Here is a 15,149-nt window from a genome sequence, read left to right on the forward strand (position 1 = left end):
TATGGACACTAAGCGCAATTAGAAAAAGTAATTGGCAACTGTGATTTACAACATTTTATTCTTTATTGATTTATAAAATAAGTACATCATCAATAAGTACAATTATTGGGAAACAGCATGTTTTTTGTATGAGTAGGCCTATGAGTAATATGGTGGAAATAAAATACAATAGAGAGGATTAATAAGGAAAGGTTGACATGATTCTCGACCAGAAGCTTTTCAAATGTGGTGTTCTAATTTCACAGCTGATTTATTTCTGTAGATAGAATAGATTGAGTAGTGAAACTGGGGATAATCATTCGACCCGCTCTTCTCTTCAGTTACAACCCCTATCATAATCTGACTGAAAAGATTGGAAACTACTGAAGAATCTCAGCATCAACCATTATTTCCTAAGAATAATGACCTTCAAAACAATTTTCATCATGAAAATAATTGGAGCAGACATCTGATACGACTTCTAACACAATCTAAGAATATGCACACAAGTCGAACAATTCGAGTAGGAAAATATGAAAAATGTAGAGCATAGGTGCGTCACAGCACAGCTTCACACATTAAAAGTAAGTCACTAATGATAGAGCGAGATCTAGAAATAGAGTCAAGTGCTATTCATGTGGCCTCATTCAAGTGCTGCGAACGTTAGCCGAGGTGAATGTTCATTTGTATGACACCTGTGATTCCTCTGCTAACAATGGGGAAGCGGCTAACTGTCGTCATCGATTCGGCTAATCACCATAAAAATCGACACCACGCTAGTTAATAACGTGGCCCGGTTGTTGTTTTTAATTACGCACGTGATTTTTTTCAACAAATCCTGACGACCTTCTATAGAGGGTCCTTTGTTCTGGCACTGCCGGTGCTGCTTTCATAAAGAATAGACGAGGCGGGGCGAGGGAGAGGGAGAGGCAGAGGGCGAGAGAGCACTCCACTATGCAAAGAAGCAAGCGCCTTTTTCACAGCAAAACTGAAGGAAACTGCAGCATTTTGCCATCAGAAAAGCTGCTGAAAAACTCGACAAAAGAGAGTTTTGCACAGTGTATAGTGTATTCAAACTGTCAAACGCTTTAGTTAATGATCGTACAACAGTCTTAAAATAGAAATTTCAATTCCTTCTGGTGAAGAAAACACCTTTTATGTTTGAAGTAATGACTTTTGAAGATTTGGACATTTGCTTCAAAATTATTTATTAGAGGTAAATTAATTAATAAAATATTTTTCAAAACTGGAAAATTTTGAAAAAATATATAATACAATCCAGAATATCATCGTCGTTGAAAAAGAATGGGCGTATCAGTTTGTATGCAACATACAAACATAACAAACTCGTTCAAAAATCCCAACACTTCGGTACAAGAGATTGATGGACGATGCCAATTCAGAGGAAGTATCACAAAAAGCGATACTCAGAGGAAGTATCACATTGGACGATGATCATTTACAGTTGATAGAATAAATATCTGAACTTCATGTTTTTCAAGACTTCTGAATTTTTAGGACTTCTCAAGATTTTAGGAAGCTTAAGGACTTCTTGATTTCAAGAAGTGCAAAGTCATATATATAACAATGAAATTATAAAACGCGTGATGTTGTTGAATCTACAATAGAATGTGAATAATGTCACTAAATGTTTGAAACGTTGACGTAGTGACTCTTGAATATTTGTACAGAGAACACTTTTCGGAACAAAACTAATTAATATTTCATATCATGGAGTTTAATATATCTCTATAGTTGTTTGATAATGATGAGTTGACTATTACCCATTCTTAAATTCAGAGACTACAGTAAAATCAATGAGCTGGATGAAGTTGTTTATGTACAAACTTGAAAAACATTTTAAATTTTTTGCTCACAAAAGGAGCTCCAACAGATGTTGCAACTTTAAATAAGAGTTTGTTTCAGATAAATAATAAGGAACTTGTGAATGATAGCCAAACATGACTTAATCAAATTGTGCTATCTTTGAGGTCTGCCAATGAACAAGCGGAATGTTCAATAAACGACCAATTTGCGACTACAGAGAAAATTGTGACAAGCCAAAAGTAAAAGTTGAATTGATTCAAACAGTGATAATGCAACTTCTACTTGCTCAAACGACAGGTTTTGTTTTTGTCAGGATAGAAAAAATCGTATAGATGACGCATTGTATTGACGTTGTTGATCACCTTAGTAGACGAGTAAAAAGTGAAGGGAATTCCATTATAAATCGCACAATTTGATTAATTGGAATCCCATCACTATACAAGTGCAAGTTCTGTCCTGTTCTCATACAAAAACATGGCAAGCTCAAACATATTTGCTAGCACCAATTTTAATTTTAGATGTTTATTTTGAACACTGAAAATTAACAGCGTCGGTTTCCTTACATCGTCGTTGAAAAAGAATGGGCGTATCAGTTTGTATGCAACATACAAACATAACAAACTCGTTCAAAAATCCCAACACTTCGGTACAAGAGATTGATGGACGATGCCAATTCAGAGGAAGTATCACAAAAATATAGAGTTTTTGTTGCAAAAGCTACAACACTCACCACTCACAACCTTGTTCATCGCCGTTGTTAAAGTGAGAATAACCGGGATTGTTAACATTGTTCGTGCAAATAAAGCCATTACAAACAAATGCACTACATTAATCTCTAACTCTACATTCAGCACTAGAGTCCATTTACTGTATCTTGTGAACATTTCAGCACATTGCAATGCACATATATGTGCACAATGTTCGAGACATGAGAAGCGTTTTTCTGACATGCGATCTGGAGTTTCCTTATTCAATGGCGACTTTGATAGAAGGAGAAACAATTAAATCAGTAATATGATGCCTAAAGCGATCTCTATTATTTTGATAAGAAAGTTTTCCATCCATAAAACGTCAATATGCATCAAGAAAAACTGCATTTTTAAATTAGCCTCCGTCGTCCGTATTACTATATATTGGACAGAGAAAAGGAAAGATAACCATGACAAAAAATTCTCAATGGAAGATTCTGAAAGTTATCAGTCAACCACATTTACAGACTAGGAATTATTAATGAATAAAATAAATTGAAAATATAAATTTGTAATATGAAACACTGCTAGATTATTCAATTTATATGTTTACAACATAGAAAGCACTTCGAGGCTAGTTCGATTCTAGTGCTAAGATGATGAAGCCCTTCGACAGTTTTCTTAATTTGTGCTTGTTGAGTCATAGTACTGAAGCCATTTACCACCTTTCCTCTTATTTCACCAACACTGAAACGCATTTTTTCAATTTGCAAAGAAATTTGTAGATGAAGAGAGCAGAAATTTACCTTGATGTTTCCTCAAGAAGAGTTGAATCTATTCCTCTGGTTTAGTCTTCTTTATTTTCAAATGAAAAATATGTTTAGTTATTGAATTGATTCTGATTTACTAAATGCAATTTTTGAGAAATAGACAGCTTGAAATAATAGGTTATAGGCCTACATACGAAATATAAGTCTATAATCATGTAATGTATTAAAATGATTATTTACTATGGTACTATATTATAATGAGTTACTATGAGATGAGTAACAAAACACACTTTAACTATGTCAGTACTTATAGTTGGAATTATTCACTAAATTAATTTTCGCATCCTAAGTTTATTTTAATTTTACTTAGCAAAGTGACGAAGAGGATGCATGAGTTGTCCCGACACAAAAGAAATGAGAACGTGTAAAAGAGTGAGACAGATAAATGTAGTGTGAAAAAATCAACAGCTATATTTACTCATGAAAAATTCTTGCTCTAGTATTGATAGTTTTATATTTAGAAATAGGCATCAATAAGGTTTATTTCACACTAACATTAGTGCGTATAAATATTCAGCCAAAGCTGTATCTATTTTTGAAAAAATCAAAAATACTTTCCTGGTTCTGAAACAACGTACATTTTGAATGGCATATTTTATTTCTGTCTGCAGTTGCCATGGAGGGAAGGTTTGTTGGCGTATGAGGTCAACGTTATCTTGAAGTATTCTTTGTACTGTCAGTCAGGTGATACACAACTCAACAAATAATAAACATTTGTATACAACACCAATGATGATCTATTTCGAATAGTTCACGACTGATTTCAAATTTATTTAGACAGGTTGTGCGTCCTAGTGTTTCGTGTGCAAGTCTCAGTTGATTTCATCATAATTTCAAGTCTGTCGATTGTTACAAAAAGTTGTAATCCAATAATGAGAAATAAATAACATCAATTATTTTTATTACCTCACACCTTTGTGAATTAAATATGATTTTACATGAATAATTAAAAAGTATCACAGACATTCAGAGCAATAAATATTCTCAATTTCATTCTGGTTACTTAAAGTAATAAAATAATGTAAAATAAAAATCTATAGGCCTATCTGTGGAAAATTTATGGAATAAAATAAGTTAAATTTGTTATATTGTATGTCTGTAGTTTTTGAGATTTAGAAGAAATCATAGTTTTATTACTATTATAATTCATCTTCTCCATGCAATCAAGGATTATGATTTGACCTGTTTCATTTCACAGTCAGCTGCAGAAAAATGATAGAATATTAATTGGAATTATCCATTGGAATCTGAAGTTAAATAGAGTAGGTACTATTTCACTGTTATTATTCCAACCTCTTACCATTGATCTAACGTATATTTTTCCCACTATACCTATCAAAACTCAACCGGTAATTTTTTTTCTCATAATCTTTCTCCCGAATCATCTATGGCTAAAAACTGCATTGCAATACACTTTGTTCTCTCTTATGAGCTAAACTTTTCATCCCTATATCATTTCAATGGGAAAAATGCTCATCATTTCGGTACTCATGAAATGAACAGTAGGTCAGAGTTGTCATGATGTAGAATCAGCAGAATCATGACATCTTACTTCATTGTGTGAGGGCATAATATTGGAATTGAAGATAAATGTCAACAAATGTGACGGGTAAGAGAGTTGTAACACGGCAGGGTACAACTGGAGATGAGCGAGGTGGGTGATGAAAGAGGAGGCAGCAAATCGATAAAGGTGGTGGTATGCTTCCATCCCACAACTACTCTCTGCCTCCCAGCCGCAGGACACACTGCAAACCGTTGAATGTATAACATCAACTTACTTTGTGCATCATTAACGCCAACCAACATCCCATCAAGTCGCTCTCACTTTGTCTTCTATTCAGTCATTAAAAGTGGCGCCCGCTATTTCAAAAAGGTTTTGATTCTAATTTATTCATCTTCAACATTAACCAACGAGTGGGGAATATTTAACAATGAATTTAAATTCGTCAATTCTTAGTTTGACAAGGAAATAAGAAAATGTAGAATTATCAAACAGTTTCAGTTTCAAAGTGAGTTGGATTTCAGCTTGTTAAATTACAGATAATAATCTTCAACTTTAAACTAAAAGCTGAATCCATTTATCCGTATAGGCCTATTATACTTGCGAAATACGATTGCACTTGAAACATTTGTATTAGTGATAACGTGAGTGTTTATGTGTTTATACATTATTGGAATGATTCATTGAAAACAACTACAATCCATGGCGATGAGAGGCATTGGATCAAATCAACACGCTTAACCCAAAATCATGCCCCACGTTCAGACAAATATAAGTCTCAAATAAGGGCAGATTCATATGATGGATAAACAGATTTGCAAAAATTAAAAAATGTATCATATACTCAGGTTTAGTATGATGTTGGAATGGAACATAACGTTGTAGTGGGAACCAGTTGGACTTACATAAAGGGCTAGATTAGACATTAAGAGGAACTGAGAGCTGGTTTCCTGTCCTGTAATGTCGTGTAGTGCCGTCCGAAATTGGTAAGTGTAAGAGCGACCATTAGGGTAATACAATACAACTTTAAAGCACATATCCATTTATAATATAATATTTCCAGAGCTTATAAACAATCATTCAATGATTTTGAAGAACTGATCAAGTAAATTTAGAGCTTGACTCAGGAAGTGAACTACACATAGGGTAAAAAAACATTAAATCAAGTGAAATATAGCTTCAATAATCTATACGGTTTGAAACAGAGCCAATTCGAAAAATAATTTTCTATGATGATGTATCGATTGTGCTTGGATGATGAGGTGAGATATGATTGGCGGTTGAGTACCTGCTGGAGTTTTTCTCAGTCTTGCTGGTCTTTCTTCCTGAACCCCCAGGCAATGAACTTGATTCTCTCTCCTGTTTATCCAATTTCTACTCTCTTTTGGGTTGTGTAATTCTTAAAATGATCTAAATTTCCTTCGAAGACGTCGATTTGGAGCATAAAATTGAAAATTAATCAAAATCTCCCCATAATTTCCTTAAATCTCTATTCGGCTAATTCCTTGTAAAAATTAGTTTTGCAAAGATTAAGACTTTCTGCTCTTCTCGATAAAGATATGAAAACAAGATAAACGCTTGAGAAAAGTAGAAATATCTATCGATTTCGCTGGAGAAACATCTAGGGTGTATTTCTGGAAGACCTTTAGAACAGTCTTGAGTAAGTTAAGCTATGATATAAATAATATTTTTCATTTTTAATGTCATGATTACTGATTGCCTCTAGACAGAGATTAGTGCAAATAAGAACTTGAATGCAATTGAACTTGAATATGTTTATATGTGTCGAAAATTTCATTCTTTTTTTTAACCAAACTTGTTGTAAATCATTGAACGAGCAACTATAAGCTACCCTAAGATATATAATTTCAATAACAAGTCAAATAAATAAATCCCTGTGAGGTATCAGGTATGATACATGAGGAGCTCCATGGTGGGTGAGATGTCTTAAAACCATGATTTTTATTATGTATCAAGACATTCGCACACTAGACAAAGTGAATAGAAACTGATTTGAAAACGATTTGGCTAGAGCCTTCCACAACAGCAGTGACTAATGGTTCAACAGTAATGGAAAATGGCGAATTTAGTGAATAAAAACGGCAGCCATTCGACAGAATGTATGCGTGACTGGAAAATCAATTATGTATGTTTTCAATAGAGCAGCTATGGTGGCCTACCATTTCCTATTATTCGATTCAATTTGACGAAAAAGACTCGATGTCTATTACGTTTTATCGATCGAACAATTTTCTGCAGTAATTATCTTCTCACACTTTTTCAACTAGAACACACACAGCAACAGACGGACGTGTGCAGGCAGACGGATGATAAAACCTTTTCCACGAGTTCGAATGTTACAACGCACACAGACGTCCGTTTGACTTCATATGTCTGCTCACGTCTGCAAGCAGAAGTTTTATTTTCCTCCTTTCCTCCGTCTTTCTGCATACGTCTGTCTGTTGCTGTGTGCGCTTCAAGTGTAAGTTGATTGTAGTACAATGCTCGAATACAATACTACAGAACTTTTGTATATATTATGGACAGTTACATTAGAAATACAAATGTTTATTAATCAGCAGAAGTTCACTTCTACTCAAACGATACGTAATTTTTATGTACTGGATTTTCACATTGGTTTTCAAAAATCGTATTTGTGGTTCAATACTTAAGAGATGTGTAAAAAAATAAATTACATTGAAACACACTTAAACTTTAATCATTTACATTTCTGTTTGTTATGCTTTTATTTAATTTGATTATCACATGCACAGGTCTCACAAGAAGTGATTTCCAGCGTAACCTACACACCCTGCACATCACCGCAGTGTTCTATGATAGGGGAATGAAAGGGCAATGATAGTATTTGCAAAGGTATTGGAAAATGTTCCTTCTAGTCTGCCAGGACTCAGTTTTGTTTTTCATTGAAACTCATCATTATTGCCTTGTTTATAGATCAAGATTTGCAACTCAAATTTGGAGTACATGAGAAATCTGTTGATAAAAACAAAAAACAGATTGTTCATTCAGTGATCACAGGCGCTGAGTTGAAAACCCGTGAAGTTTTAACATTGAAAGGAGTGAAAATTGATTACGATATTTGAGTGATGAATTGAATTACTCAATAATGTACGATGCATTCAAGACTCAGAAATTTCAATTCGGTCAAATCCTACCAAAGTTAACTTTCTTGAAATATACTATTATTGTCTGTGGTTAATTTAGAATCTATATTTTTAATTTTGAAGCTTTAGTGAACTCTTAAAAACTATTCGTTCACTGAACATTTTAACTATTCACAAAATATTTTCATGATGAAAAATATCGATTCACATTCATCTTATCAAATCTCATCAGAATAATAATGTACATCTCATCATTATTATTTGAAAGATCAAGTTTTCAGCAGAGTTTGTAAATTATCATGAACAAAGGAATATGGAGAAGTTTTCAAGTAAATTTAGAGCTTGACTCAGGAAGTGAACTACACATAGGGTAAAAAAACATTAAATCAAGTGAAATACAGCTTCAATAATCTATACGGTTTGAAACAGAGCCAATTCGAAAAATAATTTCTATGATGATGTATCGATTGTGCTTGGATGATGAGGTGAGATATGATTGGCGGTTGAGTACCTGCTGGAGTTTTTCTCAGTCTTGCTGGTCTTTCTTCCTGAACCCCCAGGCAATGAACTTGATTCTCTCTCCTGTTTATCCAATTTCTACTCTCTTTTGGGTTGTGTAATTCTTAAAATGATCTAAATTTCCTTCGAAGACGTCGATTTGGAGCATAAAATTGAAAATTAATCAAAATCTCCCCATAATTTCCTTAAATCTCTATTCGGCTAATTCCTTGTAAAAATTAGTTTTGCAAAGATTAAGACTTTCTGCTCTTCTCGATAAAGATATGAAAACAAGATAAACGCTTGAGAAAAGTAGAAATATCTATCGATTTCGCTGGAGAAACATCTAGGGTGTATTTCTGGAAGACCTTTAGAACAGTCTTGAGTAAGTTAAGCTATGATATAAATAATATTTTTCATTTTTAATGTCATGATTACTGATTGCCTCTAGACAGAGATTAGTGCAAATAAGAACTTGAATGCAATTGAACTTGAATATGTTTATATGTGTCGAAAATTTCATTCTTTTTTTTAACCAAACTTGTTGTAAATCATTGAACGAGCAACTATAAGCTACCCTAAGATATATAATTTCAATAACAAGTCAAATAAATAAATCCCTGTGAGGTATCAGGTATGATACATGAGGAGCTCCATGGTGGGTGAGATGTCTTAAAACCATGATTTTTATTATGTATCAAGACATTCGCACACTAGACAAAGTGAATAGAAACTGATTTGAAAACGATTTGGCTAGAGCCTTCCACAACAGCAGTGACTAATGGTTCAACAGTAATGGAAAATGGCGAATTTAGTGAATAAAAACGGCAGCCATTCGACAGAATGTATGCGTGACTGGAAAATCAATTATGTATGTTTTCAATAGAGCAGCTATGGTGGCCTACCATTTCCTATTATTCGATTCAATTTGACGAAAAAGACTCGATGTCTATTACGTTTTATCGATCGAACAATTTTCTGCAGTAATTATCTTCTCACACTTTTTCAACTAGAACACACACAGCAACAGACGGAGTGTGCAGGCAGACGGATGATAAAACCTTTTCCACGAGTTCGAATGTTACAACGCACACAGACGTCCGTTTGACTTCATATGTCTGCTCACGTCTGCAAGCAGAAGTTTTATTTTCCTCCTTTCCTCCGTCTTTCTGCATACGTCTGTCTGTTGCTGTGTGCGCTTCAAGTGTAAGTTGATTTTAGTACAATGCTCGAATACAATACTACAGAACTTTTGTATATATTATGGACAGTTACATTAGAAATACAAATGTTTATTAATCAGCAGAAGTTCACTTCTACTCAAACGATACGTAATTTTTATGTACTGGATTTTCACATTGGTTTTCAAAAATCGTATTTGTGGTTCAATACTTAAGAGATGTGTAAAAAAAATAAATTACATTGAAACACACTTAAACTTTAATCATTTACATTTCTGTTTGTTATGCTTTTATTTAATTTGATTATCACATGCACAGGTCTCACAAGAAGTGATTTCCAGCGTAACCTACACACCCTGCACATCACCGCAGTGTTCTATGATAGGGGAATGAAAGGGCAATGATAGTATTAGCAAAGGTATTGGAAAATGTTCCTTCTAGTCTGCCAGGACTCAGTTTTGTTTTTCATTGAAACTCATCATTATTGCCTTGTTTATAGATCAAGATTTGCAACTCAAATTGGAGTACATGAGAAATCTGTTGATAAAAACAAAAAACAGATTGTTCATTCAGTGATCACAGGCGCTGAGTTGAAAACCCGTGAAGTTTTAACATTGAAAGGAGTGAAAATTGATTACGATATTTGAGTGATGAATTGAATTACTCAATAATGTACGATGCATTCAAGACTCAGAAATTTCAATTCGGTCAAATCCTACCAAAGTTAACTTTCTTGAAATATACTATTATTGTCTGTGGTTAATTTAGAATCTATATTTTTAATTTTGAAGCTTTAGTGAACTCTTAAAAACTATTCGTTCACTGAACATTTTAACTATTCACAAAATATTTTCATGATGAAAAATATCGATTCACATTCATCTTATCAAATCTCATCAGAATAATAATGTATATCTCATCATTATTATTTGAAAGATCAAGTTTTCAGCAGAGTTTGTAAATTATCATGAACAAAGGAATATGGAGAAGTTTTCTAAGTAGAATGTTTGTTATTTTGGCTTGTAGAGCTGTTGGAGGTACTGGGACCAACTTTTGCTGGATTGCGAACAAACCTGTATTATCAGTAGTAGGGAGTAGGAGGAGGTAAAATGATTTGAAAAATACCTTCAAAGGGGGGGTCTCCCAACATAACGTTAGTGATTGAAGGATTAAAACAAGAAAATCAAAATTTCATTACCATTACAATGATGGTTTGTTATAATGGGGAAATTTTCATTATTTATTCAACCACAACGTTCAAGTCATGCTTCTTGATAAATATTGTTCCTACAGGTTAGTTTTAAATCCTGAAAAACCTAGCAAAGGCTCGATTAGAATTTTGCCACTTTACAAATATTCATCAATGAACTAATGTTTAGATTTGAAATTAGAAGCGAACTTTAATCAAGCAAAATGTGGACTCTTTTGCATCTTGGTCTTTTTGCATTGTGGTCTTGAGCATTGATTTTTCAAGATTGCCGTACTCATTCAATAAAGTTTTCCAAAATACTCAGAGGGTCCATAGGCTAACAGCTTAGCGTAGCGTAGTGTATTGAAATCAACATAATTTAAAAACGAAAATTGAGTAATTCCACTTGGGGCTTCGTAAAAATGTGACTCATGGCGTGTAGTTAATGAGAATGACGGCTGACTGAGATTCCCTTTAAATTATTCAAAGTACCTAATAGGGCGCCTACGCCCATGACTGATGGCTGTTCACTCTAAACCCTAAGCTAACAACTCAATCCAAGAGATATCGATTTTGAAATAATATTAATAGGCCTACTCTAGTAATAGCAACTATCAATTTGAACTAGATATAGGATTTAAAGTAGCCTAAGTCTCAATAACCCAACTCATTTTTGAATATGACTAATCATATTATTTTATATTCTAACTTTACGTTTATGGTAAGTGGAATGATATATTTATAAAATAGAATTATAGTACCCTTTCTTTAAATTAATATAATTGTCGATTAAAAATACAAATTATAACAACTAGTTCCAGTGATCCACACTGGAACAAAAACCATCTTCTGGTTTTAAGAAATATATTTTAAAAATGTAAATAGGCCTATTATTTTATAAATTTCAAAATAAGGTGGGCTACTATAATTCTATTTTATAAATATTTTATAATCCCACTTACCATAAACGTAAACTAGTAGTTATAATTTGTATATTTAATCTATTGGGTCTATTTTATTAATTTCAAAAAGGTTACTAGGTATAATTCTTTTTTATAAATAAAAATAAGCAGCCCTGAATTCATACATTTTAAGAAGATAAAATTTATATAGGTACGGTATTTGTTTGTTTCAAGGAATGCAACAAAAAATCACATTTACAGAGCATTTCAAAAAGTGTAATCATATTTGGGCTATAGGAATTAATAATATTTAAGAAAATATGAGAATTATAAATTTTGGCAATAAGGGTGTGAAATTGAATGTTAAAAAAAGTTTCAAATTATCTATATAAAAAGTACAAGGTGAAAATATGTTAAACTAGCCGTCAGGCTCGCTTTGCTCGCCATATCCGTCTAGCCAGGGGGCTCCGCCCCCTGGTCCCCCGACTGGATCGTCCAGGAATGAGATCAGCAGGCTCGCTTCGCTTGCCTGTATTTTTCATTTGAGCATTTTTATCATATGTTAGGACAATCCAGTCGGGGGGCCAGACTAAACGTCTGGCTAAACGGATATGGCAAGCGAAGCGAGCCTGACGGCTAATAATATAATATTCCCAGGATTGAAGTAGCAGTGCCCAATCAATTTTTCCGCGATAAATGCATTTAAATCTTCAACTTGGTGCCAACCTAACAAAGTCAACTCAACTTAATGCCAACCTGACAAAATTATCAATTTAGTTGCCAGTTAACAACTGTTTCGAAGAGGTTCTCTATCTAGATTATAGTTCTATAGTAACATATGATATGGAAATTTCAATTATAATTAAGAGATTGGGAGAAGAAGAATATACATGCTAAAAGACGAACTTTAAACCCTTAAAAATAACCCTTAGAGTTAAAATATTGCCAAAAGATTTCTTAGTGCGCCTCTAAAGGGCCAACTGAACATACCTACCAAATTTGAACGTTTTTGGTCCGGTAGATTTTTAGTTCTGCGAGTGAGTGAGTGAGTCAGTCAGTGAGTGAGTGCCATTTCGCTTTTATATATATATAGATGTAATGTGCTGAGGCCCACGATCCAATTTTGGACCAAATTACTGTAAAATAAAGGGTTCCTAAATCATAGTAGGATGATCGGCTTACATATTATGATGGTTTTGTAATATTTTTTAAAATTTTCATCATTTGGATGACTCAATATTAATTTCTTTTTAATTTAAAATATAACGGTACACCAGAAGATTGGATAATAAGGCAAAATATAACTTAGTGCTTTCAGGCCAAATATTTTTATGGTTTCTATAATTTTTAAAAAGGTTTTGTGTCTATTAAAAGAAGTAAGAGCTCTTTATTTTTATATTTTGTTAAAAGGTACTACATACGTCTCATTTTTAAACAGTAAGTTATTCTGGATATCATATAGTTTTGAGTTGGGTATTCAGGTTTAGGCCTTCGGTATAAATACATATAACTTACCAGTTGAATAGGCCTAGATGAAATAAATGAAAAATTGGCAAAACCTTACAATTTCAATTGCAAAAAATTATAGCATAATTGAACTTTAGAAACCCATTCAGAAATACAAATATTTATAATAACTTATGCTTAATTATGGGAATGCAAGCGGTTTCCTTGACCCAAAGGACTTTCTAAAAATTGAGTCTCCTTAAATAAAATGACAAAGTTTGAATATAATTCGTTGGAGAACTCAATTCAGAATGAATAAATGATACTGTCATTCTCTGAAGATAAATATTTTTTAATAATATATAAGTTTTAAGCGTACAAAGGGATTATAATTATTTGACAGGACTGAGAAAAAGGACCTACGGTATCGTTATAATATTGAGACTAATATTGTAAAATTCAAAGTTCATAGGGTAGAATTTATAGACCTACGCAGAGCAATATGATATGAACAATTAAATGAACTTCAGTATAAAATGCAGAATGCAATTAAATAATATTACTATGAAAGTTAACTTTTAAATTTTTAGTTGTCAATTTTAAGGTTAGGAAGGTCTGTTTTACGATTTAGTCTCATTCAAAATTAAATGATTGTCATTCTCTTGAAGTTATTCACATCAACTATCAATCATGCCCTTAATAAGGTGCACAAAATGTAACTTATTAAAATTGACATGTTCAACTTACATCTTCAAAAATTGATCCAACATTCGCGGTGACAAGTAGAGTTGAAAATGTTTTTTCAGCAGCCATTCTGAAATCTTTATAATGTAATTGCTTCAATTATTAGATTCTGATATTACTGAATATAATAACCATGATTACTGGAGATTAGCTAAAACAATATTTATGAAAACAAACCATTACAAAAACACACAACTCTAGGTGACTGCCATTGAAAACAAGCTTGATCGACGTGCTCGCTTGGTTAGCCACGCCTACTTGTATTGACGTCAATAGCAGAAAGCTGCAAGCAGCCAGTTCAAATTTAAATTGTCCTCTACACTGGACAATATAAAAAACTTGAATATTGAAATCCTTATAGTATGTTTTCAAAACTAGTAATTATTCGGTCAATGTTAAAATAAATATATCTCAATTATAGAGACAGAGGAGAATATTTATATATTATTTTAAGGTTATTGATCAAGAAATCCTGCAGAGCTTGGAAGGTGCGAAAATTCAAAACTACGGTAAAATTTAATGTAGCTTCAACTTCAAATTATTTAACATATTATCACTATTTACGGATTAACAAACCCATAATACCAGCTGATATAGTTGTTAGTGCCAGTGCGCATTTCAGATTACTGTTGATAGAGTAATTTTTATTATTATATTACTAATAGTTTTATTCAATAAAGTTGACTTCAATGTATAGCATACTGTAGAGTAAAGCACAATCATACAATATAAAGCATTGTAAAACATAGCATACAATGTAAAGTTAAAGCACATTGAGCTATAGCTAAGTTCAGTAACTTATCTAGAGTCAAAACCAAGGGCTTCACTTCTATAAGGCCACTGAGCTGGCTCTGCTCAGTACTGCAAGTAGTTTCCTGTGTTTTGTTTTTTATTCAGCATCAGCTCGTTGTTGGTGAAGCACTTACTGCTTGTCTTCTTTGAGAATATCCATTGCAAACATTTAAAAGAGATCTGATGCTCTGCCTCTTGCATAGATGGTGGCATTGTCAGCAAACATTACGATCTTCCCCAGAGATCCTAGGTCGTTGATAATCACCAGGAACATGAAAGGGCCTATCACTGAACTCTGAGTCACTCCATGGTGAACTTGCAACGAAGCAGAGTTCGCTCTATTAAGATTGACTATTTGCTTTCTCTCAGATAGGTAGGATCTGAAGGAGGCGGAACTGGATCACATACTCCATAAGCGGCCAGTTTCTTAAGGCTGTTCAGTACAC

General features: G+C 33.2%; 1 protein-coding gene across 1 annotated transcript in view; it reads right to left on the minus strand.

The window, feature by feature from the left end:
- LOC111054438 (inositol polyphosphate-5-phosphatase A) overlaps positions 1 to 14,185 on the minus strand; it is a 43,746-nt gene extending 29,561 nt beyond the window's left edge. Inside the window, exon 1 of the mRNA XM_039445186.1 lies at positions 13,915 to 14,185. Within this exon, the coding sequence (XP_039301120.1) occupies positions 13,915 to 13,980 (66 nt within the window). The 5' untranslated portion in view covers positions 13,981 to 14,185. The remainder of the gene's footprint in view (positions 1 to 13,914) is intronic.
- Positions 14,186 to 15,149: the final 964 nt, after the last annotated feature.

This window comes from Nilaparvata lugens, chromosome 1, assembly GCF_014356525.2.
Source record: "Nilaparvata lugens isolate BPH chromosome 1, ASM1435652v1, whole genome shotgun sequence".
NCBI classification, from domain to species: Eukaryota; Metazoa; Arthropoda; class Insecta; order Hemiptera; family Delphacidae; genus Nilaparvata; species Nilaparvata lugens.